This window comes from Solanum stenotomum, chromosome 11 (assembly GCF_019186545.1).
Source record: "Solanum stenotomum isolate F172 chromosome 11, ASM1918654v1, whole genome shotgun sequence".
Classification (NCBI taxonomy): domain Eukaryota; kingdom Viridiplantae; phylum Streptophyta; class Magnoliopsida; order Solanales; family Solanaceae; genus Solanum; species Solanum stenotomum.
The window spans coordinates 48,568,835-48,592,918 of NC_064292.1; the positions used below are offsets into that span (position 1 = coordinate 48,568,835).

General features: G+C 33.9%; 3 protein-coding genes across 4 annotated transcripts; 1 reads left to right on the plus strand and 2 right to left on the minus strand.

Moving 5' to 3' along the window:
• Positions 1–584: 584 nt before the first annotated feature.
• On the plus strand, positions 585–2,182 carry LOC125843810 (rubisco accumulation factor 1.1, chloroplastic-like). Its single transcript, XM_049523012.1, has one exon. The coding sequence runs from the start codon at positions 631–633 to the stop codon at positions 1,984–1,986; it is 1,356 nt and encodes a 451-aa protein (XP_049378969.1). The 5' UTR covers positions 585–630; the 3' UTR covers positions 1,987–2,182.
• A 203-nt stretch (positions 2,183–2,385) lies between these two features.
• LOC125843812 (peptidyl-prolyl cis-trans isomerase CYP19-3-like) lies at positions 2,386–3,928 on the minus strand. The gene is made up of 2 exons (XM_049523015.1): positions 3,815–3,928; positions 2,386–3,036 (listed from the first exon to the last, which is right to left on the minus strand). The coding sequence occupies exon 2, from the start codon at positions 3,020–3,022 to the stop codon at positions 2,495–2,497; it is 528 nt and encodes a 175-aa protein (XP_049378972.1). The 5' UTR covers positions 3,023–3,036; positions 3,815–3,928; the 3' UTR covers positions 2,386–2,494.
• Positions 3,929–6,930: 3,002 nt separating this feature from the next.
• On the minus strand, positions 6,931–13,432 carry LOC125844791 (uncharacterized). Of its 2 annotated transcripts, none has more exons than XM_049524124.1 (5): positions 13,179–13,432; positions 11,815–12,104; positions 11,640–11,729; positions 7,580–7,920; positions 6,931–7,470 (listed from the first exon to the last, which is right to left on the minus strand). In XM_049524124.1, the coding sequence occupies exons 1-5, from the start codon at positions 13,363–13,365 to the stop codon at positions 7,206–7,208; spliced, it is 1,173 nt and encodes a 390-aa protein (XP_049380081.1). In that variant the 5' UTR covers positions 13,366–13,432; the 3' UTR covers positions 6,931–7,205. The 2 variants fall into 2 exon arrangements, with proteins under 2 accessions (XP_049380081.1, XP_049380082.1); XM_049524125.1 differs by having other exon boundaries at positions 7,575–7,920; positions 13,179–13,410.
• Positions 13,433–24,084: the final 10,652 nt, after the last annotated feature.

Here is a 24,084-nt window from a genome sequence, read left to right on the forward strand (position 1 = left end):
AAATTGTAAATTGTACTATAAGGGTAAAATTGTAACTTCACTATGCTATTATTGTTGCCTTAATTTGTGTGCCATTTCTAAAGTGGACAACTAAATAGGGACGGAGGGAGTATAAAATAGATAGTAATTAATATTTTCAATATAGAAACATATATTACATCAATGCAAATAAAGAGTCATCAAACATGTCGAAATTAGAGATAAAATTTGGCTCAATTGAGAATTCTCTTAAAATGGGTTAAAACTTGAATGAGTTGAGACTAAATCCGATTCAAATTATCTTGAGTTCAACCCTTAATATTCTGGGTGGGTTAGCTGTAATTGGGCTCATTTTTAACACCTTTACATATAATCTTAATTCAATACATATACATTTTATCAGATACATAAATTCTTAATTAGATACATTTGTATATATTATCATATACATATTTTGACCACTGTCACTCCTACTAACTTTATTTCTGGACTCTAATAAACAAGCCTAGGCCCAACTAAAGTTATCAAAACTTGAAGGTCCATAAGAAAGCCCAACCCAAATATCAAAAATATCAAAGAAAAAAAGAAGATAAGGTGGTTCCTGTTCTTCTTCTTCCTCACTCTTCACACTTCTCCACAGAGTCTTCAGCCATGTTTTCTCTCACTGTAAACTCCCCTAAACCTTTGTCTCTCTCAACCCCATTTCTCCCTAGTCATCCCCACCCCCTACCCACCATAACCCACAAACCAAATCTCACTCCAAGACCCATATCAGCACTAATAATCCCTCCTTCAGGTCAAAGAAACCAACAATATTCAACAGAAGGACCACAACAACAACAGCTTTATCAGCCATTTAGACCACCCCCTTCTCCTCTCCCACCAAAATTCCGCAATCTTGACATCAATTCCAAGCTCGAAGTTCTCGCTAATCGTCTTGGACTTTGGTATGAATACGCCCCTTTGATACCTTCGCTAACCAGTGAAGGGTTTACGCCTTCTACACTCGAGGAAATTACTGGGATTACTGGGGTTGAACAGAATCGATTGGTGGTTGCTGCTCAAGTCCGTGACAATCTTGTTGAGTGTGGTTTGGATGAAGAAACGCTGTCGTGTTTTGAAACTGGGGGTGCTGAATTGCTGTATGAAATTCGGTTGCTTAGTGGTAAGCAACGAGTTGATGCTGCTAGATTTATGGTGAGGAATGGGTTTGATATGAAGCAAACGCAGGATTTGGCTAGGGCGATGAAGGATTTCCCGCGAAGACGAATCGATTATGGTTGGGATAAGTTTACTGGTGATTCTCCTGGTGATTGTTTGGCTTTCTGGTTCTTTAGGCTAGCTCAGGAACATGCTGCTGCAGCTGCTGAGGAATCGAGGGTTGAGGCAATGGAGAAGGCACTTGAAGTTGTGGAGACTGAAAGTGCTAGAAATGTGCTTGTAGAGGTGCTAGAAGGAAAAGGTGTTGATAAAGACAGTGTAATTGATGAGCAGGTGAAAGTGCCTTTGGTGAGGATGAAGTTAGGGGAGGTAGCAGAGTCTACGAAAGTAGTGGTTTTGCCTGTTTGCAAGGCGGAGAAGAGGGAGTTTGAGGTGGAGGCAGCGCCATGGGAATGTGATGGTGTGGGGGATTTTGGTATAGTGGAGGTGGAGAAGGATTGGAGGAGATGGGTGGTGTTGCCTGGATGGCAACCAATTGCAGGATTAGAGAGAGGCGGAGTTGCAGTATCGTTCAAGAGTGGGAAGCTTTTGCCATGGAAGGAGAAGAGGAAGTACAAGGAAGAGCCAGTTTTGGTAGTGGCTGATAGAGGAAGGAAGGAAGTGGTGGTGGATGATGGGTTTTACTTGGTGCTTAGTGGTGGCAATGGGAGCGGTGATGAGGGATTGATTGTGGAAAGAGGGTTGACGTTGAAGGAAATGGGAGTCGAAAAGAGCTTGGGAATGGTGCTATTAGTAGTTAGGCCACCAAGGTGGGAAGATGAAGAGCAACTAATCGATGAAGATTAGGATTCTGTAAAGAAGCCATTGCTGTATACTGTCAATGGCAAAATTTTTGGGTATTATGTTGTATTAGCATTTTTGCATTGCCTAGTACTGATATTTAGAAGAAACAAGAATGTACAAATTCAGAATTCACTTGTACTGCTGAAGTGAAACTGGATCATATTTGTTGAATAAGAACACCATATTTCTTTCTTGTGAATCTTGACTAGTGCATTTGTCTAAATAATTGTACAATCAATCTCGAACAAAGCAAGTAAACAGATGATATGGATGATCTCCCCATGCTCATGTATATAACATATCGAACAAATTCAATCGAGGTAAGAAGCATAGTATAATGTCATTGCGCCAGTTTATTCAATAGAACTACATAACATAGCAAAATCCTTTACAAGTACTAGCAGCTTGTTGAAAAAAAAGCATGCATATATGACTTTTGCACAGCCTAAAGAAGAAAGCTCAGTTACCCAATATGCCATGACGTGTTGCTAAACTACATTATCACCTTGGACTAGTTCTCGGTTATCTCACCACAATCTTCAATTAAAACAGGGCATGATGTTTTCCCACTATCTGAACCAACCTTTTCCATTGCCTCAACAACACTATAGCCATCTACAACCTTGCCAAATACGACATGTTTACCGTCAAGCCAAGGTGTTGCTACCGTGGTGATAAAGAATTGAGATCCATTGGTGTTTCGTCCAGAATTTGCCATTGAAAGAAGGCCGGGTATAGTATGCATCACATTGAAGTTCTCATCAGCAAATTTGGTACCATATATAGATTCTCCACCAGTTCCATTTCCTCTGGTGAAATCTCCACCCTGGCACATGAACTGTGGAATGATACGATGAAAACCCGAGCCCTTGTAATGTAATGGCTTCCCTAACTGCCCAATCCCTTTCTCCCCAGTACACAGAGCTCGAAAGTTTTCAGCAGTATTAGGAGTCTTATCTTTAAACAGTTCCATTACAACTCTCCCAGCTTTGGCCTTGCCAATCAATATGTCAAAGAAAACCTTTGGATTTTTTGCCATTGCTACTTCTAAACCTGGTTTATAACATGCACACACAAGGTAAAAGATAATTTAGTGCGACAGTTGGGGAACAAAATTTGCATAACAATTAGCAATTTTTCTGCTGCAGTCTTCATATTAAACACAGAACACAGAATTTGCATATCCCGTGAAGGTGGTGTGTACGCAGCCTTACCTCAACCTTACAAAGGTAGAGAGGTTGCTTCCGAAACACAGATACAATATTAAACACATTTCAACCAAGAAAAAACACAAAATGTACAAATTTTATCACTCTTTATAGCTGGATGATAAACAAAATAGCAACCATGCTCATTGTTTCAACAACAAAAACCACTAAATCAATCAAAAGATTACTCCCTAATGCCACTGATAACAACTAAAACATCCTACACTGGAAAAGATCCCACATTTACCACAAAAACATCATTGCTTTGTGACAAAAAAAAGAAGAAATAACACATCCACAAAGTCACTACTCGACTCACAATGGTCTAATGAGTGCATTGTTACTCAACATCCCTTGAATCAAAATCAAAAATTCAAAAAAGATAAAGACAAAATGTACATCACATAACAAATCCCTCCTGAGTAATTGCAAAAATGCAGATCAAGAGAACACCTTTATAAGGATTAATTGTTACATGAACATTTCAATATTGCACAAGTTTTGAGCTCCACAGTGGTTTCTCAAATTCTAACTGTGAAGCCTTCGATATGTGCTTATTTTTTAACTATAAAAAAGATGCTGAATGTAATGAATTTGGTGAAAAGAGAAGAACAATTACATACCTTTAGAAGCAAACGAAGAATTTTGCAGGCTTGAAGAGAAGTGGCGTAGGGTTTATCAGATTTATAGGGAAGGCGAGTGATTTGGGGGATTAGGGTTTAGGATTTAATTTTGGTCTTTTTGCTATGGCTACCCATACTAATTTAGAACTTTACACATTTTCCCCCAAATGTTGTTTTAAGTGACATTTTGCTCTATATGTTAGTACAAAACTTTTATTTTTTTCCGGAGTTGAATTCTTGAAAACAAATTCATCCATAAAATTATGATTTTTTTTAATTATGAATTTTTAGGAATTCAGAAAAATAATTTTGATTTATGTTCATGGTTAAATATACTTTTAATTTTAAGAAAATTATTTTTTTAAATACTCGCAATTTTTATGTTCAAATATGCTTTTTAAGTTTTATATTTACTTCATTTGTCCTAAAAGATTGACAGAAATTATAGTAGGATTAGGAGGTCGGTCAATCCATCTAAATTTTTTTCATTATAAACTCGAATCAATTTTCTTCATTTTATTAAATTATTTCACACTCTATTTTTTATATTTATACTAGTTCGATATCATTGTTTACACTTAGGGAAGGTTTGACTATTAAATATATTTATTTTTATTAAGATTTAACCACTTAATTAGTTTGAATATGTCTTAATGAAAAAAAATCTCAACCGTGATCCAAATAATACATTTTAAAATTAGATTTGTCGAAAAATTTGGTTGTTAGTCAAATTGGTTACTGGGGTTTGACAATGAAGTTGTAAAGTTGTAATTGAAATTTAACTTTGATTGGTACGAATTTGCTTAGTTTTTTATTGAAATTTGAGCTATTGAAAATGGGTGATAAAATGACAAATGTGGACGAAGAGCTGTGTTTGGACGAGAGCTCATGAAAATGAGTTTTGTGACTCGTTCCTATTTACCTATCGTTCTTATTTTTTATTTAATAAATATCGTTTTTACTAAATGTTCTTTTAATATTTGTTATTTTACAAAACCAATACATAAATAATACCATTCTTCCTATTTTATCCTTGAAAATTATTAGCCTTGAAATTATGAATTTGACCAACATAGGAAAATAATCTATCAGAGTAATACTCATGAACTAGAACTCATAAGGGATTAGTATTCATGCAGTATATGAAGAGGCATACACATTAATTATATTCATGCATTTTATAAAACCCCATTCCTCATAAGAAACACATATTTACAGCAAAAAACAGCAGTGGATTTTTATTTTTTTTTAAAAAAACAAGAGTTTTAATGGCGAAACAGAGAGTTTCGATTGATGTAGCTGAATTCATAACGACTATATGTGTAAATTAAGATTCTAGGAAACATAAATGCCTTTGAAATTCAAGTGAAAAGAAATGGTTCTATGTATGGTTACAAAGACAACAATAACAAAGTTGTTATACCAGTTGTTACTTGTAAGCTTTTACAGGCTTGTATTTCTATTCTGATATCGAGTTTTGAGATTCATCGAACATTACCTCCTGCAAAACTTGGTGCTAATGTGGTTAGAGCTTGTAATTTGAAAGAAGCTGGAATTGATGAACAAAATTGGGCAATTCATGCTCATTCTGGTATTGATTTTGTTGCAAGTTATCGTCATTCAATTCGAAATCTATGAGCAGTTTTCAAATGCGAAGTCAATAGCTCAAGCTACTCGAAGCAATGCAGTCCAAATTCAGTACAGAAGACTGAATTTATTGGAAATGCAGCGAGACCGGNAGATTTATAGGGAAGGCGAGTGATTTGGGGGATTAGGGTTTAGGGTTTAATTTTGGTCTTTTTGCAATGGCTACCCATACTAATTTAGAACTTTACACATTTTCCCCCAAATGTCTTTTTAGTGACATTTTGCTCTATATGTTCGTCCATAAAATTTATGAAATTTTTAGGAATTCAAAAAAGTAATTTGATTTATATTGATAGTTAAATATTATTTTAAGTTAATATGCATGTTTTAAGATACTCACAATTTTCATGTTCAGATACGCTTTTTAAGTTTTATATTTACTTCATTTGTCCTAAAAGATTGACAGAAATTATAGTAGGATTACTAGGTTGGTCAAATCCATCTAATTTTTTTCATTATAAACTCGGATCAATTTTCTTAATTCTATTAAATTATTTCACAAATAAAGAAATTAATATGAGTGAAGTTCTCACACGTTTTGTATATTAGTTAGACATCATTTGTTTGCACGTATAATCATTAAATATATTTATTTTCACTAACATTTAATTAGTTTAAATAAGTTTTAATGAACAAAGTCTCAATAGTACATATTAAAATTAGACTTGTCAAAAAAATTGGTTGTTAGTCAAATTGATTATTGGGGTTTGATAATGAAGTTGTAAGTTATAATTGAAATTTAACTTTGATTGGTACGTATTTGCTTAGTTTTTTATTGAAATTTGAGCTCTTGAAAATGGGTGATAAAATGACAAATGTGGACGAAGAAGTTGAAGCATGCAGTCCAAATTCAGTACAGAAGAATGGGGGACTGAATTTATTGGAAATGCAGCAAGACTAGCAAAAATGTTTGCTGCTGCTGCTATGTTGGAATTGGATATAGACTCTGATGGAAATTGAAGTTGGTGTACGGATTGAAATTTTATAGTTAAGGGTTTATCGGGGGTGGGGATGTGTTGCTCGATATTCTTATTGGGTAAACTATTAACCTGTTAAGAATTTTTTTGTGTACTGTATTTGGATATATATGTCAATCGGATAGTTGAATATGATTTGGTTCAAGTTCATCTAGCAAATGAACCGGCTCATGGATCATTGGATTGTGTAAATTTTATTGAATGAGTTTGGTTTAATTAGAAGTATCCTTTAGAGAAATATTATTCACCATTTGTTAGATGAATAAAGTATATATGCACCATTAGTTAAATGATGAATGTATGTATGCATTGCATCCTTTTGTTAATGCGAAATATGTCTGCTCTAAATCGCAAAATTAAGGGTTATATAATTTCCCATTTTCCTATGAAAAAATCAAAGTGGGAATAATGAGCAGCTTATTCACTTTGAATGATAGAGTTTTGCTATGTCAACGTGAAATATTCATCAGACATAAGTCATAGGAATATTTAAATAATTTCAACATTGTAATATTTCATTTAGACACAACGGGAACGAATAAAAGGTTGACAAGAAAGTTGCTCAGATGGTAAGCTCCCGCTACCTTTAAGGCTGTGTATTAGGAAAAGGTTTGGTGGGATTTCACTTTTACTCGCACTCTTGAATTCATGTACTTCTCAAATATTTAGTATTCGTTCTCAGAGTAAATACAATCATAACTAACAATGACTAATTCTGCAACCAGACGTACCTTGCTTACAAAGATTGTGTTACAAGAGTAATAAAATCAACCAAGCCATTGTTGACACTTTCGATCCCCACTGCCTCCAACAGCACGACGGATGCTGATCTTCTCATTTGCATATTTTTCCTGGAGATGCTCGAAAGCATTAACATCAAGTTTCCCAGAGACAGATTTCCCTTGCTTCCTCCGAACTTGCTGTTCACGGACAGAAGCCCAAAGTTTCTCGATAGCATCCCTCTGTCGGGAGGTGAACCTTGAAATGTTATCAAAGGCATGCTTGACTAAGATGTCAATAGAGGTTTGGCACCTGACAAATAGAAGTCACACCCTATGAGAAATTGCAAGATAATAGGGAATTCGACATTTTAATTAGCTGAAAGACATAACAAGGATTAGATTGTCAATAGATACTTGACCATGGGGTTTTGTAACGATTAGCTGCAATTTCTAAGCAGGAAATCAAGGCTTCTCGCTGTGATCTCAGGAATCTCTTGGTTTCTTCTTCTTCTTGTCCTTTTCTTGCTTTTGTCGATGTGACCCTCTTCCCCTTTGACCTGTCATCTTTCTTTGATGTGCTTGGAATCAAATCATCAAGTCCAAATGGATCACTCTCTTCCTTATTATCTGTCTGGGCGGCTTCTTCATTCACGGCTTCTGTCTTTTCTATCAAAGCAGCAGCCTCTTCTCCATCATCATCTTTAGTTGCAACGGGAAGATTTGAAATTGTTTCTTTAATTCTGCCTGTTGCTTTTGAAAACTGAAATGTATCCAAGCAGAGAAAAGAAGAAGATAAAAATTATTGTCATACTTCGAGATAAATGGAGGAAACAAATTTTAGGACAAATCACAGCATAGTAGCAAATTTTGACCCAACTCTGTGTTGCTTGGACGGTGTGGGCACCCGACACACGTGTGGATCTAGAAATTAGATTCATCAGGTGTTATGATAGGGCCAATAGATGTATATTTCAACAAGTAATTGAAATTTTAAAGTAAAGCTAGTTCAATTATATTTTTGTAAGCAATTATATTTAATTTAGAAAAATCAAGTATCCGATCAACCTATGCTTATTAAGATAGGTGTATTTAAAGCACACAAGTTAGATTGACCAAGTTCAGTGCGGCTCCCATACCCACACACACTCAAATCGTGTCGGATCGACACAAGTGCAGCAAGGATTCTGAATGATCTAAGCAACACAGACCAAAATGGTCTCTCAAATACATCATTTGATGCAATTTGGTCCATAACATCCCTCAGACTAAGCCAAAAGTGAGAACTCTTTCTCTCTAAACTAACAGACCATCAAAACTAACAGACCTTATATGAAGCCTGTCTTACTCAAGACAATCTTAACATCAGAAGAATTCAAATGGTGCATAGGTATTATATGTGTCAAATGGAATCTGAGGGTGTGAAGCATCTATTTCTGCATTGTACTGTAGCAACTAACATTTGGAGTTATGTTTTTCTCAGTTTTTGGACTTGCCTGGGTCATGCCAAACAGTATCAAGGAAGCTTATAAGAGCTGGTGTTCATGGAGAGTTGGGAAATCCATCAAAAGATAAGGTCAATGGTGCCTGGTGCTATTTTTTGGTGCATTCAGAATGACGTAGGTATTTTGATGTACTTCAACTCCTAACCATACTATTAAAGGATGCTGTTTAATTAACTTATTCAGTTGGTTCAAGCAGAGCCCTGTAACAAGTACTGATCTTTTTCTGGATTTTATTTGCTTCTTAGTTGTCTTGTAAATTTTTGTACGCAGACATCTCCCTTTTTATTGTAATGTTTTCTATGCATCTTCTTTGATGTCAATATAACGAAATTCCCTTCATCAAATTAAAAAAAAAAAACAAACCATCAAAACTAAAGGGAACTTGCACATGTGCTTGGTCATTTGACCAGATGAAGACAACCTGTCTCTATTTCCTTGCCTAAATTAGCAATGAGTATGGCACAGTCAAAAAGAAATCCCTAAATGAGTGATGGAAGACAATAAAATTGGGTTATCCGCAAAAGATCATGGACAATCTGCATTTCACATTCATTCAAATCAAGCTAACAATTCTCAGTGACGAAAATGAAAAGCAATGACAATTAAAGTGAATCACTCTGCATATAGCATTCATAGATAAAGGTTCAAATACATTAATGTCGTACTGAGTCAGAAAGTGTACTTAAATTCTCTAAGCTACTGGTCTACACAGAACAATATTATTTGCTCATGAAACAAGTCAAATTGCAAAAGTACAAAAATTGAGATAATCTGAAATCATTTCAGTTAGAAGTTTGAATATCCACTAAAATGACTGATGTGTCATGGAAATCAAAGTTATTGCAAGAAATAGGGATAGAGGACGTAGATATAAAATAGTAGAATAAAAGAAGTTAACCAGAAGATAACTCCTAAAATTGTATTTTCCTTACTTAAAAAACAACTTAAGTCAATCCACTTATAAGGATTGTCCAACATCAACCATTCTTAGCCTCATTTGGACCTGAGGGATATTATGGTGCTATTTCAACTCCTGGCAGCTCATAACTGCCCATGCTCTTTTTTGGCTTTTTTATTTTATAGATAAGTCAGTAGAAAACAAATTGCCAGAACACTCCCAAATTGCATCTGATACTGTTTCTTCCACAAAAACATGCCACATCTAAAAATATTCCTCTTCTTCAAGTCTTAACCTAGACCGTCATTAAATGTCCATTATTTGATCTTTTAACAGTTCACAAAAATCATTGGAGCATTAAGAGTTTTACATGCTAATCAAGGTTATCTGTGTTTTCCAGATCCCACGATGTCGTTTTTGTCATAAGAAAATAATACACAGTTTAACCACATAATCAGGAAGAGTAATAGTATCTGAGAGCCATGCCAACTATGAGAAGAGGGTGCAATTTTAAATTTCAAATAGGTTGTCATCTTCCCTGTATGGTTTTTTTTTTTGATGAAAAGTCATCTTCCCTGTAAGGTGCCAATCATAACTTGTGGATATCCACTTTTTTTGCATGTGGAGTAAACCAAAAGGGTAAGATGCAATTTATCAATTTTTGTTCTGGTAACAGTATATTATATGTTTCAGATCTAGTTACTGACTTTTGAAGGGAATTTAAACATTCATTTTCAAAATTATTGGTGTGAAACACAGAAACTTGCTAAGTATAGCCTTAATTCTTTCAGATGCCTGCATCCAAGCCCCTCCTGCTGTGATAAGTTAGGCTCATAACATTTCAACTCTTTCATCTTAATTTTTGTTAACTTGAATTGACAAAAATATACATCCCAACAAAGCCATTAACCATTATAATTAGTTGTACACTTTGCCAAAAATGTTATTCAATGGTGAGAAATGAGAAGTTCAGTTGATTATTTATATTTTAGCAAGGTCAATTAAAATGTCACTTGTACTGAGTTTGGTGTTCTTTCTTTCTTTTTACCACAAACACATGTGAAATTGTTCTGCGTTAAAAAATTGATTGAATATAAAAACCTTTAGATTAGCTATAGGGTCAAATCGCACCTCACAAATGCTTCCTGTGAACCTAGCATTGAGTTGTAAACAATTGCCCCTCATTCTGAGCTAAGACAGCTTGGAGGGCTAGCTTTCAGATAAACAGTGCACCCAAGCTGAGCTGGTTCACAAGCAACTTGAGCTTAACTAAACTGGGTGTCTGCTGTTTTAAAGTTCGAGCTCAAACTTGTAGAGCTCGCTTGGCAGTCAGCCTAGCCAAGTAAAAAGTTATAAGGTGAAATCACATGTTACTACACTTTATAAAAAAAAAATCACACTATCACTAGTCTCGTAGCAATCCATTCTACATTTTTTTCAGTTCCAAAATGTAGCAGTAATACTTCTATTTTCAATGTTTCAATATAAGCCAAGTTATCATGATGTTGTCACTCTCAAGGGGCAAGCCATCACCAAGCCTCAGTTGAATTGCATTGAGATTGACATAGGTCCACCTAAGATTGCATAGGCTCCCTTATTCAGACTGATTACCTAAAAGCTTTCCTTTCTTACCTAAATAGTGAGCAGGACCTTATTAGTTCTCAACTTCTCTTTGTAAACTAACTTCGTGAAACTACATGCTTAGGCAGTTGGAGAGATTAACATTCTCTTCCTTTTGAATCACGCATGCAACTTTGAACTCCTTAGTTCCAACAAGAGCAACTGTGTTACTGTGTCGAGAAATGCAGAAGCTTTATAAAACTCTTCGGTGAACTAAATACTAGGCACATTGATCATACTCTAACAGCAGATCATGTCGCAAAGAATCTTTGAGAAGAAAAGTTGCACGCAAAAGTGTTTTCATAATACTTTTAACAAAACGAGTTCCTTCAAAGTAGTAGATTGAATTCCAGAATAAAAATTAATGACACTTACTGCTGAACTGCATATCTGTCGGAATAGACTTGTCAAAATAAAAACGGAACTCTACACTGCAAATAAAATGAGTCAAAAGCATACCACGAAACTGTCGTCAGTGAAGAGGTCATTAGCCACCACAGCCCTCATGGTCCATGTAGTTATCATATTTTGCTGTTTCTTTGAAAGACACTGCAAGCGAAAAATCTATAATCAGATATGTTCCACCATAAGATGTCCAACAGAGACACTTGTAAACAAATGATGAACTGCTCACCTCAATTGTATCTTGCGCAGCTGTGAATAACTCGTGGTAATCTGCTCGTACAGAAGGCTCATGACAGGCGGTGAGTGATGACATTGCAGCTTCAAGAATGGCAAAGAAATGGTCACCAGTTGCAGGCTTCACACTGCCAGCCTGAATCAGCTGCATCGCAAGCTTTGACGCCTTGCTAAACTTTGAAGTGTTCTTTATATGTGATGCTATTTTTTGCATGGCTTCAATAACTTGTGTCTCCGAGGCATCGGTGGTTGTTTTAAACCTCAAACGTTTTTCAGGAGCAGAAGCTGCAAGTCAACAACAGCTACTCAATACCTTACCCAACTCAAATATTGACTATCCAACAACAAACAAATAGTAACAAATTAGAGGACAATGAAAGCGACAAATGCTCAAAAAGTGAATTGCTAGAATATGTGTAACAGAAAGAGGATACATAAATCCATGAATTATCCATCAATCCTAAAATAGTTGGGGTAGGCCATACGAATTTTATATGGCCCATTTCATACCAATACTAAATCACAAAAAGATGAAATTGTATAGATTCATTTGCTTCAGCTTTTATCACTAGAAGTTAGAACGCAACGAATGGTTTCAGGTTGAAGCCTTTCTAGCTCCCAATTTCAACTTTCTTGTCAGTACCCAAAGTTGACATGAAGAATTTATCAGAAAATCACTATATATACCTATCAAACTTGTGAACATCAATGAAAAATCTCACTAATGAGCACCCAATCGTGTCGCCAAGTGGTCAATAAAGTGCATTGAGCACCTTAAGGTCTCAGGTTCAGAGACGAAAACACTAGGTGATTTCTTCCGATATGTTCTAGCCTTAGTATTTTCTTCATTTTCATTATTTCTTCTCTATACTACTCAGGACTGTTTTTTCTTGAGCCGGAGGTCTATTGGAAACATCTTTACCTCTAAGGTAGTGGTAAGGTCTACGTACACAGTACACTCTACCCTCTCTATATGTTGTTGTTGTATGTTAAGTGGACAGAGTTACATGGTAAATGCTTGATGGGATATAGCAGGTATCCTGTAGAGTTAGTGCGAGTATCAGAAAAAAAAGTCTCACTAATGAAGGGATCATGAATCCTAAAAGGGAATCTCTAAGCAGATCAAAACATACTAAATTTTCAAAGCTCCAAAGAAGAATATAGCTCAGAGGCCACAACTCAAATGGTAGCATCACATCTCAAATTACACAAACCAGTTGTGTATTCCCTATTTCTTCTTAAGCATGTATATTAAAAGAAAAAAAAAAGGAACTCCAAACAACCAGAATCGAAGTATAAAAACTTAAATTCAAGTCATTTACACCCTATTTGATCATTAAGCAACGAAAATTGACCTACTTTCAGATTGTGATTCTGCAGATGGTTTAGTACGTTTAAGGGCACTCTTCAGAGCAGGAGCAGGAGGAGGAGGAAGAGATTGTCGTGGTGCCGGCGACGTCTCCGTAGTAGTGACGTCGGCGCTACCATTGGCGGAAGATGGCGGCGCAGCCGGAGGAGGCAAATCTTCGAACAGGTCTCCGGCCATTTTGTGGAGTACTGACTACTGAGCGTGCAAGGGAAAGAGGTGTTTGGATAGTTCACTTTTTAATCATGTCTCTTTAAAAAAGGGAATATTACTTGTTATATTCTTTACCTTTTTATTAATGTATATTTAAAATTACAAATTTTAAATTATTTGCCTGAATTAAATTATTTTTGAACTATGTTTAAAAAAACGAATTTATTTCACCTGAAAAATGGGTAAAGTAATAGAATTTTTACATGATATAACTAATTAAACAATTCATGTTGAATTGGGAGAACGATAAGCGATCATACTCTTATATAAAACATCAATTTAGTGTTGTTGAACACATCATCACATAAAGAGAGAAAAGCACAATTCTAGTTGTTCAATTAGATTTATTGAACTTTATTTATAAACTTTTCATACATTCGGAGTAGTTTGTATCAGGTTATTTTGAATTATAAGGACTTTTTCAACTGGGTACATTTGTTGAAAAATAAGCTACAATTAGGAAGAATTGTAAAGGGGGTTTGGTATATTGTGATTAGTTCTTTGATTGGATGTAATCTAAAATTGCAACTTTTTTTTCTCGAAGATTCCCTCCAAAGAGATTCAATAAACAAGTCAAAGGAGCATGGAGGGGGTGAAACCCGACCTCCGCATCACAAAATTAGGAGTGAGAGCACATTCTTACTCTCTAACTTATCAAAATAAAAGGAAAGAAAAAGGAGGAGGGTTGCTCCTCGTCACATAAGCTTACAAATAATTCTAGAATTCATAGAATTATAAGCAACAATTTTTTTTTTTGCCAGGGTCGAATATAAAGTTGCCCTTCTTCACTCAAACTCTAATGTTGGGCAGGCCAACTACATCATTCTTCAACGTGGATGCAATCTTAGAAGGAAGATTTATAGCCTCGGTGAATAAGGTAGTTGTGTTGGCAATGTTCAGTCATAGTCGCGAGCAAATAAACTATAGTGTTACCTTCTCTGAAGGTGTGAATGAAAGAGAAATGACCACGTGAACTCATGGATTGAATCTGTTTAATATCATCTTTGATTTGTCAAAAGGGATTGATCATACCTTTAACTATCTGAATAATCAAGAGGGAGTCAAACTCAACAGTAACTCTGTGAAAACCATGATCTAGACACCATCTTAGACTAGTCTTTAGAGCTAGAGCCTCAGCTGAATTATTTGAGCAAAAACCAAAATATATAGTCACTGAAAGCCATAATCATTTGTCCAGCATGGTTCCTAAGAACTCCTCCACCTCCAGCTCTTTCAAGATTTCCTTTACTACAACCATCTACATTCAATTTTAGCTCATTATAGTTTGGTCTCTTCGCTTTCACCACTCTAATTTCTAGCTTTGGTGTAATGTGATTTGTATGTGAGATGAGAGATACTGATAATAGAAGGTGAAAGTGGAAGCTATGGAAATTGTGAATTAATAATCAAATAGAGGAGGTTGGAGATATGATCAATGATTCTAGGAATAGAAATTCTAAAACCTTCATGTTTGAAATTACACCTTGGAGAAGGGATTTATGAACTTTGTTGACAGGTTTGATCAACCATCATCTAATAATCTTATAGCCCTGACATTCTTTTTAGAGCTGTGAAGGATTCCACAAGCATTAGAGAAATATTTCCAAAGAATACATGCAATGTCTTCGACTCCAAACAAATGATTTATAGTTTCATTGGCTTCCTCTGTACAACAATAGCATTTTGAGGGTCCATGAACCTTGATTGTAACTCAAATTTTGAATAGTTTAAGAGGAAAATTGTACAAGGTAGATCCTGATTTTTTTTCTCCTAAATAATGAGTTTTTCTACGTGAAAGATCATATATTGATTTACTTTATTCCGCTCTCACTTTTTGCATAGTTGTTAAAGAACTCAGTACATAGATGACAACATAAATTAACACATTCTATAATAACAAGTTCTTCAATGCCTTTAATAACACATTGGCCACAAAATCATTACTCCAAAATAATCAGATCCTGTTGCTAATATTGTATAGCAACCTTGCAAATTCAAATTTCTCATGTAATTGTTTATCTTTCCTACCTTCACTTTGGGTTCTTGAAGGCAAAGGAAATTGAGTTTGCATAGTTTCTCTTGTTGAAATAAGGAAATCGAGTTTTATTAATAGCATTTTATATTAATTGTCTCCTTCATATCCCCACGCTCCACTCTTACTCTACCCACGTCTCCACCTTTACATCTATAATATTTGTTAAATTATATATATGTATTTTTAAAATAATATATTTTTTACGTACTTGTTAAATATTAAAAAAAAAAACAAATTATAAAATTTAGCTATTTTATTTCAAGTTCAAATGAATAAATAAAAATAAAGTGAGGAAACATAATGGCAAAGTACATCAATTGTTCATGAGATTTATTCTTCAATTCATCATCATAAATAGGGAACATATATCGTGTATATAGGACAAAACTTGATGCCCAATTTTGAACAAGCACTTAGCTATGTGTGTGTGTGTGAATTTCATGTTTGCATTGTGCTACACTACATTGTAAGTACCAAGGTCTTGATTCTTGAATATGTTGCCTTTCACATGTAATTTGATCAAGTACTTGTTAAATTTCAGACAAGGTCTTGGTTTTATACTCCTTTTGTTCATGTTTATTTATTCAATTTGAATTTTGTATGTTTTTTAAATAATGATTGTGGTTTTGTACCTTCCATTCTTGATTGCTTATTCAGTTTGGATTTTGCACGTCTTCTGAATAATGATTGATATGAGAATTTTATCATAATACTTATATTAATTGATATTTTAGATTTTCAAAAATAATTAATTTAATGTTAATAATGAAATATGAAAAGAATATATGTTTTTCTCTTGATATGTTAATGTCACACCCCAAACCCGGATGTGATGGCACGTGTCCATTTCTCACCGGACACGTTAGCCTAACCCAACCACAACGATAGAGAAGTAGAAATACGAGAATAAAAGATAATAAATAAGCGGAAGACTTTAATTAAGACTCAACACTACCCAGAATTTGGTTGTCACATGTACAAACCTCTAAATACAGAATTCGAATAAAAATATACAAGTCTCAGAGTATAGTTCTCGAATAGAACAAAACTGAAAGTAAAGATAACTCAAGGGCACGTCTGGAATGAACCGCTACCTCTCGAGTATGTCCCGAAGCTCAATCTGCTAAAGAAAATACTAAGCCGAATCTGAGAGAGAGCTGTCAACCTACACAATTGTGTAGAAGCAAGGGTGAGTACCGAAAACCACAGGTACTCGCAAGTAACTCTAAACTAAGCAAAACTAGCAGCTACAAACAACTCCTTTCAATCCCAACCGAACCACCGAAACTTCAATCTAGCAGCAAACCAACCAACCTATACTAAACAGATCATATTCAACAGCCAGAACCAACAGTATATCCTCATCAACCTCAGATCAACAAATAAGAGCAAGTAGATCAAATTCCACATAAGAAGGGTAAACCGATACAATCCACACATCACAGACAAAGATAAGGCAAATGCGATGCAAAATGCAATAATGATGTCATGTAGTCGTGATGCATGTCTGTCCTACGATACACATCTGTTGACGTAATCAGTCCGCGCTGAATACTCAAATCAGAACCCATGGGGGCCACACATGGACCATGTATCACCGCCGGAACCAGATCCCATCGGCATCCAAATCGCTAGCCGGAGCTAGTCCATCTCATATATCTCTAGCCGGAGCTAGTCTCAACTGTGTCTCATATCCATCCATCCTCATATCAGTGTCTCAGAACTCATGCAACAGATAGTTCACACATGGGATGAATAATGAATATGCACATGTCATCAATCACAATCATATCACGATCACATCATAGTATTACACATCATCTGTCTCAATCACAACCATATCACGACCACATCATAGTATTACACATCACCTGTCTCAATCACAACCATATCACGACCACATCATAGTATTACACATCACCTGTCTCAATCACAACCATATCACGACCACATCATAGTATTACACATCACCTGTCTCAATCACAACCATATCACGACCACATCATAGTATTACACATCACCTGTCTCAATCACAACCATATCACGACCACATCATAGTATTACACATCACCTGTCTCAATCACAACCATATCACGACCACATCATAGTATTACACATCATCTGTCTCAATCACAACCATATCACGACCACATCATAGTATTACACATCACCTGTCTCAATCACAACCATATCACGACCACATCATAGTATTACACATCACCTGTCTCAATCACAACCATATCACGACCACATCATAGTATTACACATCACCTGTCTCAATCACAACCATATCACGACCACATCATAGTATTACACATCATCTGTCTCAACATCAATGTCTGTATCAATCATAGCCTACTCATGCTCTTCTATCCCCTCAATATCAGTTATCACATGACTTATTCAACAAATTCAAGTCACATATAACACATTTAGCTCGTTTTATTCCCCATCTTTCATTTACAACAATTTCAATCAACAAATAAAACCCATCCTCAATCCCCATTACTCCCCAACACAATTAGGAAAGTAGTCATGCGTAGTCTAAGAGTTTTACAAAGTTTGGAAGCCACTTGCCTTAAAACGAACTCCAAAAGTTACTTGACTTGAGCCTTTCCTTTCCGAGTATAATCCGGATCACGATAATCTATTCAAACAATTATTCACAATCACAATTCGAGTCCAATGACACCAAAATCAAGAAATTTAGGGAAAAAGGGCAAAACGGTCCAAAAGTCTCATACCGGAAAACGATACCCAAATCTGGAAATTTTTTATGTAAAATGATCCTTAAAGTATTTGGAAGCTAATGGTGAAAACCAATTTGAAAACGGAGTTGAAATCAATTCACAAACTCAATTTGAAGGAAAATCCACGTTCTTGAAGAAGCCTAAAATATTCGGATCCGAAACCCCGACTCGAAAATGAAATATCTCTTGAAAAACATCTTACCCATGCTTAGATAAGTTCAAATATGAAATTTCATCAAAAACGGAGTTAAGATCGACCTTGAAATTCTCAATTTATCAAACTTTAACTTTACCGGGAAAGTCCAAATTGTACGCGGTTAATATGATGAAAATAATCGATGAATCAATAATTTTATGTTAAAATCAGTTTACCCATAACATAAGGATCGTAAATATACCTTTTTCATCAAAAAGGGAGTCCAAATCGATAAAACCCCAATTTTTCCCAAGAGATTTACGGATAGGAAAAAAAACCAGATAAAGAAATTATGAGAAAATGTCGAATTGAAGATTGAATACTAACCCTCATATTAATTCAAGAAGAAACCCGTAAGAATCACTCCATTCCGATCTCTAGAACTCCCGATATGCTCAAAATACCAAATGAACACAGTCTGAGATTTTTATAACAGTACATGGCTGTTATGCACCAGAAAAACAGCAGTTAATCTTTCACTAAAAAGGCCGTAATTTCCTCATACGATAGTGAAATGACCCGATTCTTTTTTGTAAATGTCTTAAATAATGATACGGACCTGCTCGTTCAATCGGAGCTCAATTTCATGCTCGTTTGCCCAGTCAAATACCATTTCTACTCGGTAAACAATTATTTCTTATTTGCGATAAAAGTCCAATCTCGGGTTAGCGAAAATACACCAAAATTTGCAGATAAGTCCTATAATTCATGCTCAAAATTTCAAAACCTTTGGAATAATTTTTCGACCTTTAAAACTAATAATGAACCCTTTAGTTGCCACAATTTGCTGAAATAGTGTCAAAGCATCCAAGAAGCTTAAAAGCTCACTCAAAACACATTTGGCACTTCCCGAACACAAACCAAATATGCTACTAGCTTGAAAATGACATTTTGGACTCAATGAAATCGTTGAAATTTGAATTTGAGGTCTCCTTGACCCGGTATCCGATAAGGCGTCAAGAAACTAACTTTAGACTCAAAAACTCGAAACACACTCGGGGCCTCTAAAAATTCAACCAAGATTCATTCTAAACTTAGAATCACCCCCTGAATCCAACGGTGCCCTCGGAATTCCATTTCGAGCACCGGAACCTCGTTTGTTGACCAAAGTCAATTCTTGATCAAAATTTCACAATTTTTGCAACTTAGGACCTCAAATCTTCGTTTTAACTCCAAATTCGACTTCGTAAGTTCTCATAGACCCATTTCGACATTCTAAAACTGCTGGAATCGACGGAAATCCTATTCGAGTCTTGAAACTCCAAATGACTCGAAATAGCACTTTTAACCAAACTTTAACTCTTAAAAACTCAACTTCTCATCAATTTTCCTTCAAACCAACTTCGAAAATACAACAATTAGGACTCGGGGCAACTATCGGGAGGGGTAAAACGGTCATTTTATGAAAATTTCCAAAAATGACCTTTAGGGTCATTACAGTTAAAGTTACGCGACAAGCTAAGTAAAAGTAAAAACATATTTTTAGTATAATGGACAAGTACAAGTGAACGAAAGGTATACTACAAACCAATTTTTTTTCTTTTCTCTTTTTTTTGATCGAGCTCACTGTTGAAATTCTATTGACATCCAAATAGATAAACAATTTAGGGGTATCAAATGGCGCGGATTGGACTGAAGTGGGATAAAATAGATTGATTGAATAAATGAGTGAAAAGTTATTTGGGCTAAAATGAACTAAAAATCATATTATAACCCCTCCACTTAAGAGTGCTTCTCACCCGCCATCAACTCTCTGGTCTCCCCATGAGAGGCATGCAGCCTTATTTGACACTACTAACTCAGTCGAACCCAACATGCCCAATTCTTACTAAGTTTTAAATTTTTTATTTGGTTTCTCATAATTTGTTTAAGTAAACCTAAGAAATTTTTTTCCTTAATTATAGTTATATATAACATATCAAACAAAAAAAACTCTTTTTTAAAATTATTTAGACAAAGTTTTTTATGGATGAATTTGAATTATATATATCAACTCGTTTTTTCAATGAGTTAAATCAATCGAATTAACACAAATCGAGTTAATAATAAAACAAGTCATTAGCTCATCTAAATCTAAATATATTGAATAAATCATAATTTTATGAACTGATTTCGCTCCCTCGTAAAAATCTATTGAACTTGCTTCATGACATACTAGTCAGGGCCGACTCAACAAGATTGGGGGCCTAAAGACCTTAAAGAGAGGCCGTAATATTTTGAGAAGTCTTTTGTTTCTTTAATCTCTTTAATAATTTTATTATTGACTTCACTTGCCAATAAGTATAATAATTCACTTTGTATATTATGTCCAAGGTAATGATTATGAATTTCGTCATGCTTATTCTTCAAATATGTTCTTGCATAGTTGGATCAAATTTATTAATCATTTCAATTAGGCTTTAAAAATTACCTTTACTTTCTTGATAGATCTTTCCATTTGTTCCCCTAAATGCTAAATTATTTTTTCAAAGAGTTTTGATCATGTCAATAATTCTTGACAATACATTTTTCCATTGCACTTCATCTCTATCAATTTGTTCCTGCACAACTTTATCAATTGTTTTTTAATGCAATCTCATTTCTAAATCAATACACGAGCTCATATTATTAATAACATGTTCATTGTTACTTCATGGACTTTGAACATAACACTAATATTTCTCCACTCATTCCTACCTTCACTAATTAGTTTACTTTTACAAATAATAAAAGTTGTGCTAAATAATTTACAACAAAAACAAATTTTTTTTAATCCAAATCCTTAGAGTAGATTAATCATTTTCTTTCATGCTTTTCTTCGTTTGGTAAAAATGTTGTACGTATTTATCTTGTGAAAAAATTATTTCAGTCATTCTAAATGGTCCTTTTTCTACTAATAGATCTCTCAATTTTGTATCTACATTATTCCATTGACTTGGATCATATATATTTTTAGGGATGCAACTATTAAAATTATTTAGGAGTTCTTGATATCAGGAACAATGTCACATTTTCACCAACTTCTTCTAGATTTTATTCGATCTTGGATATTATTGTCATCTAACTCAATTCTATTGGTGACTTGTTCATTTGAAGAACATCTTTCAATATCTTTTGATTCGAAATATTTATTATTTGTTAAAAATCTATCAAGGGCTTTTTTTAAGATTTATTTAATTCTTCAAGTTTTCTCTCTTTTTGCAAAATCGGAATCATGTTTTCTAGTTGACATATTAAAATTGAATAAATTTTAATAATAATTAAAACAATTTACATATACTTAAGAATATCAACAATAACAATTTTTCAAGAAAAACTATAAAACATCTTACACATTTTTTTCTTCAAAAAATTAATATAATTTTTTTAATAATTAATATGCATAAGTACTTTTTAAAAAAATGGAGGGCCCAAAAAATATGAAATTTAAGCGATGACTTTATTGACCTAGTGATTAAAATTGCCCTAATACTAGCTATATAGGTATATATCTCATCTTGCTATACCAATGTAGCATCCTCAAAATAATTGTACTATTAAATTAATTTAATCCCAAAATAATGATGTACTATTAAAAGACTGGTTTAATTCTATCAACCAAAAGATGCTCTTCCCCATATACATCCATCCACAATAAACCTTTTAATAAGGATGAAAAGACATCTTTGATTTATTTAATAAAATAATTGAACAGTAATAATTTCTTAATGTGGAACCAATAGAAATTTTATAACATAGGACTTGCATCATAATATAAATATAATAATTAAAGTGTTTTTTCTCTTGTCGTTTGTGTTCAAAAGATTAATAAATTATACAATATAGGAACTATTTTGGAAGGCTATATATATATTATAGTAGTAATTAATTAGATTTAAGTGTAAATTTGAAACATATAAAAACTAGTATTTAATTTTACACATACACTTAAAAAACGTTTTTTTTTATTTTATAATTAACCTTTTACGTAATATATAAAAATATCATACTATACAATGAGCTTAATAAAGAAAATTGATCTCTATATTATATATTGCATCAACTTAATCATCCTTACGTTACCAAAATTCTTAGGCCAGCCGTTACTTTTTAACATCTCAAGTGCTTCAACTAAAGTGTGTCATTAATGCCAAAATTAAAGTAAGGAATATAATTGACTATTATTATTATATAAACCAAGTGTTGTAGAACAAACATAGTGCATCGTCCACTTTATTAGGAATATTAGCTAAATAAACAATCTTTATCTTTACTAATTCAAGGCTCATATAATTGATCCCAATATACTCTTTTCATTATTTTTGCTAGTCACATAATTTTACTTCTCTCAAAAATTAAATTATATGAATTTTTAATTAATATTTTTAAGTTGTATTTTTTAATATTATGAAAAAGATTGTAATTTATTTCATATGACTTTAAATAATAAATTAATCTTATTCTATTTAGCTTTAAGTTACTTCTCGTAAAGTGAAATATGATAAATAAAATAAACGGATAGAATAGTAACACTCAAATTAAATAACCCTCTAATTATCATATTGTAATTGCAATAATATTGCTGGAAATTAAGTTTTAATTGTCATAGTTGATTTTCTCATCTCTATCGTTTGATTAGTATTTATTTCACTACTTTCGTCCTCTCAAGCACTCCCACATGGATGGGAGTAAATTATCTTTCCAAGTGTGGATTTATTAAAAATAGAATGAATATAAATAAAATAATTTTTAAACTGGATTATTGAAATAACAAATAATTTGTGACACAAGAAGTAATTTCCAAATAAATTATGGAAATCCCAATCATTAATTTCCTTGTCGGATTTTCTCTATTTAAGCATAGACATTTAATTAAGGACAAATTACTTAACTACACTCCTTTACTTACCTTAATATCCATTTATCCCTACTTATTTCAAAAATTTCAAAAATCCCTTATTTACTTATGTATCCCGTGCACAACGCTATGTATCCCGCATGTATCATGTGCACAACGCTATGTATCCCACTATGTGAAATGTATCAAACCTGATGTATCCCGTGCACAACGCTATGTATCCCACTATGTGGAATGTATCAAACCTAATGTATCCCGTGCACAACGCTATGTATCCCGCAAACATCATTTTTACGGGATTTTTGGTAAATAGAAAACTAGAAGGGATAGGATGTTATTTAGTACTTATAATAAGTGATACCTATAATTTATACTTTAATTAATTACTAGATAATTTAAGGCCCGTAATACGGGCCCAATATAATTTCACATATTTTATTAGAAAATTACAAAAATTACAACTTAAGATATCATAATCCCCTATCGGATACATCCTTATTCCCTATCGGATACATTTATCCCCTCTCAGATACATACCTATCTCCTCTCGGATACATCCCTCCCATAGAGTAATATATCATATCGAAAAATCAAGGAATGTATTCGAAAACAATGAAAAATTTGAGATTTTTGTAATTGAGAAATCTTCCGGAATAGGATGTAATTAGCCTCCAAAGATATGAGATTTTTGTACTTTATACTATTTTTTTTCTTCAGTAAACAACTTCAATATATCACTTAATAGTCTATTTCAAATGTTCATACGACATAAATGCGTCGTTTACAACCCAAATTGAGAAAGTTGAATTCTGAAAAATTCTACGCAGCAAGGAAATAGAGAATTGTGTTAGATTATGAGTTAAAACATATCGTGTTCGAGGAATATATA

Coding starts and splice junctions, on each gene's coding strand:
- LOC125843812 (XM_049523015.1), bottom strand. CDS start 3,022: ATGGCAAAAAATCCAAAGGTTTTCTTTGACATATTGATTGGCAAGGCC.
- LOC125843810 (XM_049523012.1), top strand. CDS start 631: ATGTTTTCTCTCACTGTAAACTCCCCTAAACCTTTGTCTCTCTCAACC.
- LOC125844791 (XM_049524124.1), bottom strand. CDS start 13,365: ATGGCCGGAGACCTGTTCGAAGATTTGCCTCCTCCGGCTGCGCCGCCA. Junction 12,105..13,178: donor TGCAGAATCACAATCTGAAA/GTAGGTCAATTT, acceptor GTTGACTTGCAG/CTTCTGCTCCTGAAAAACGT. Junction 7,471..7,579: donor AATCGTTACAAAACCCCATG/GTCAAGTATCTA, acceptor TCTATTTGTCAG/GTGCCAAACCTCTATTGACA.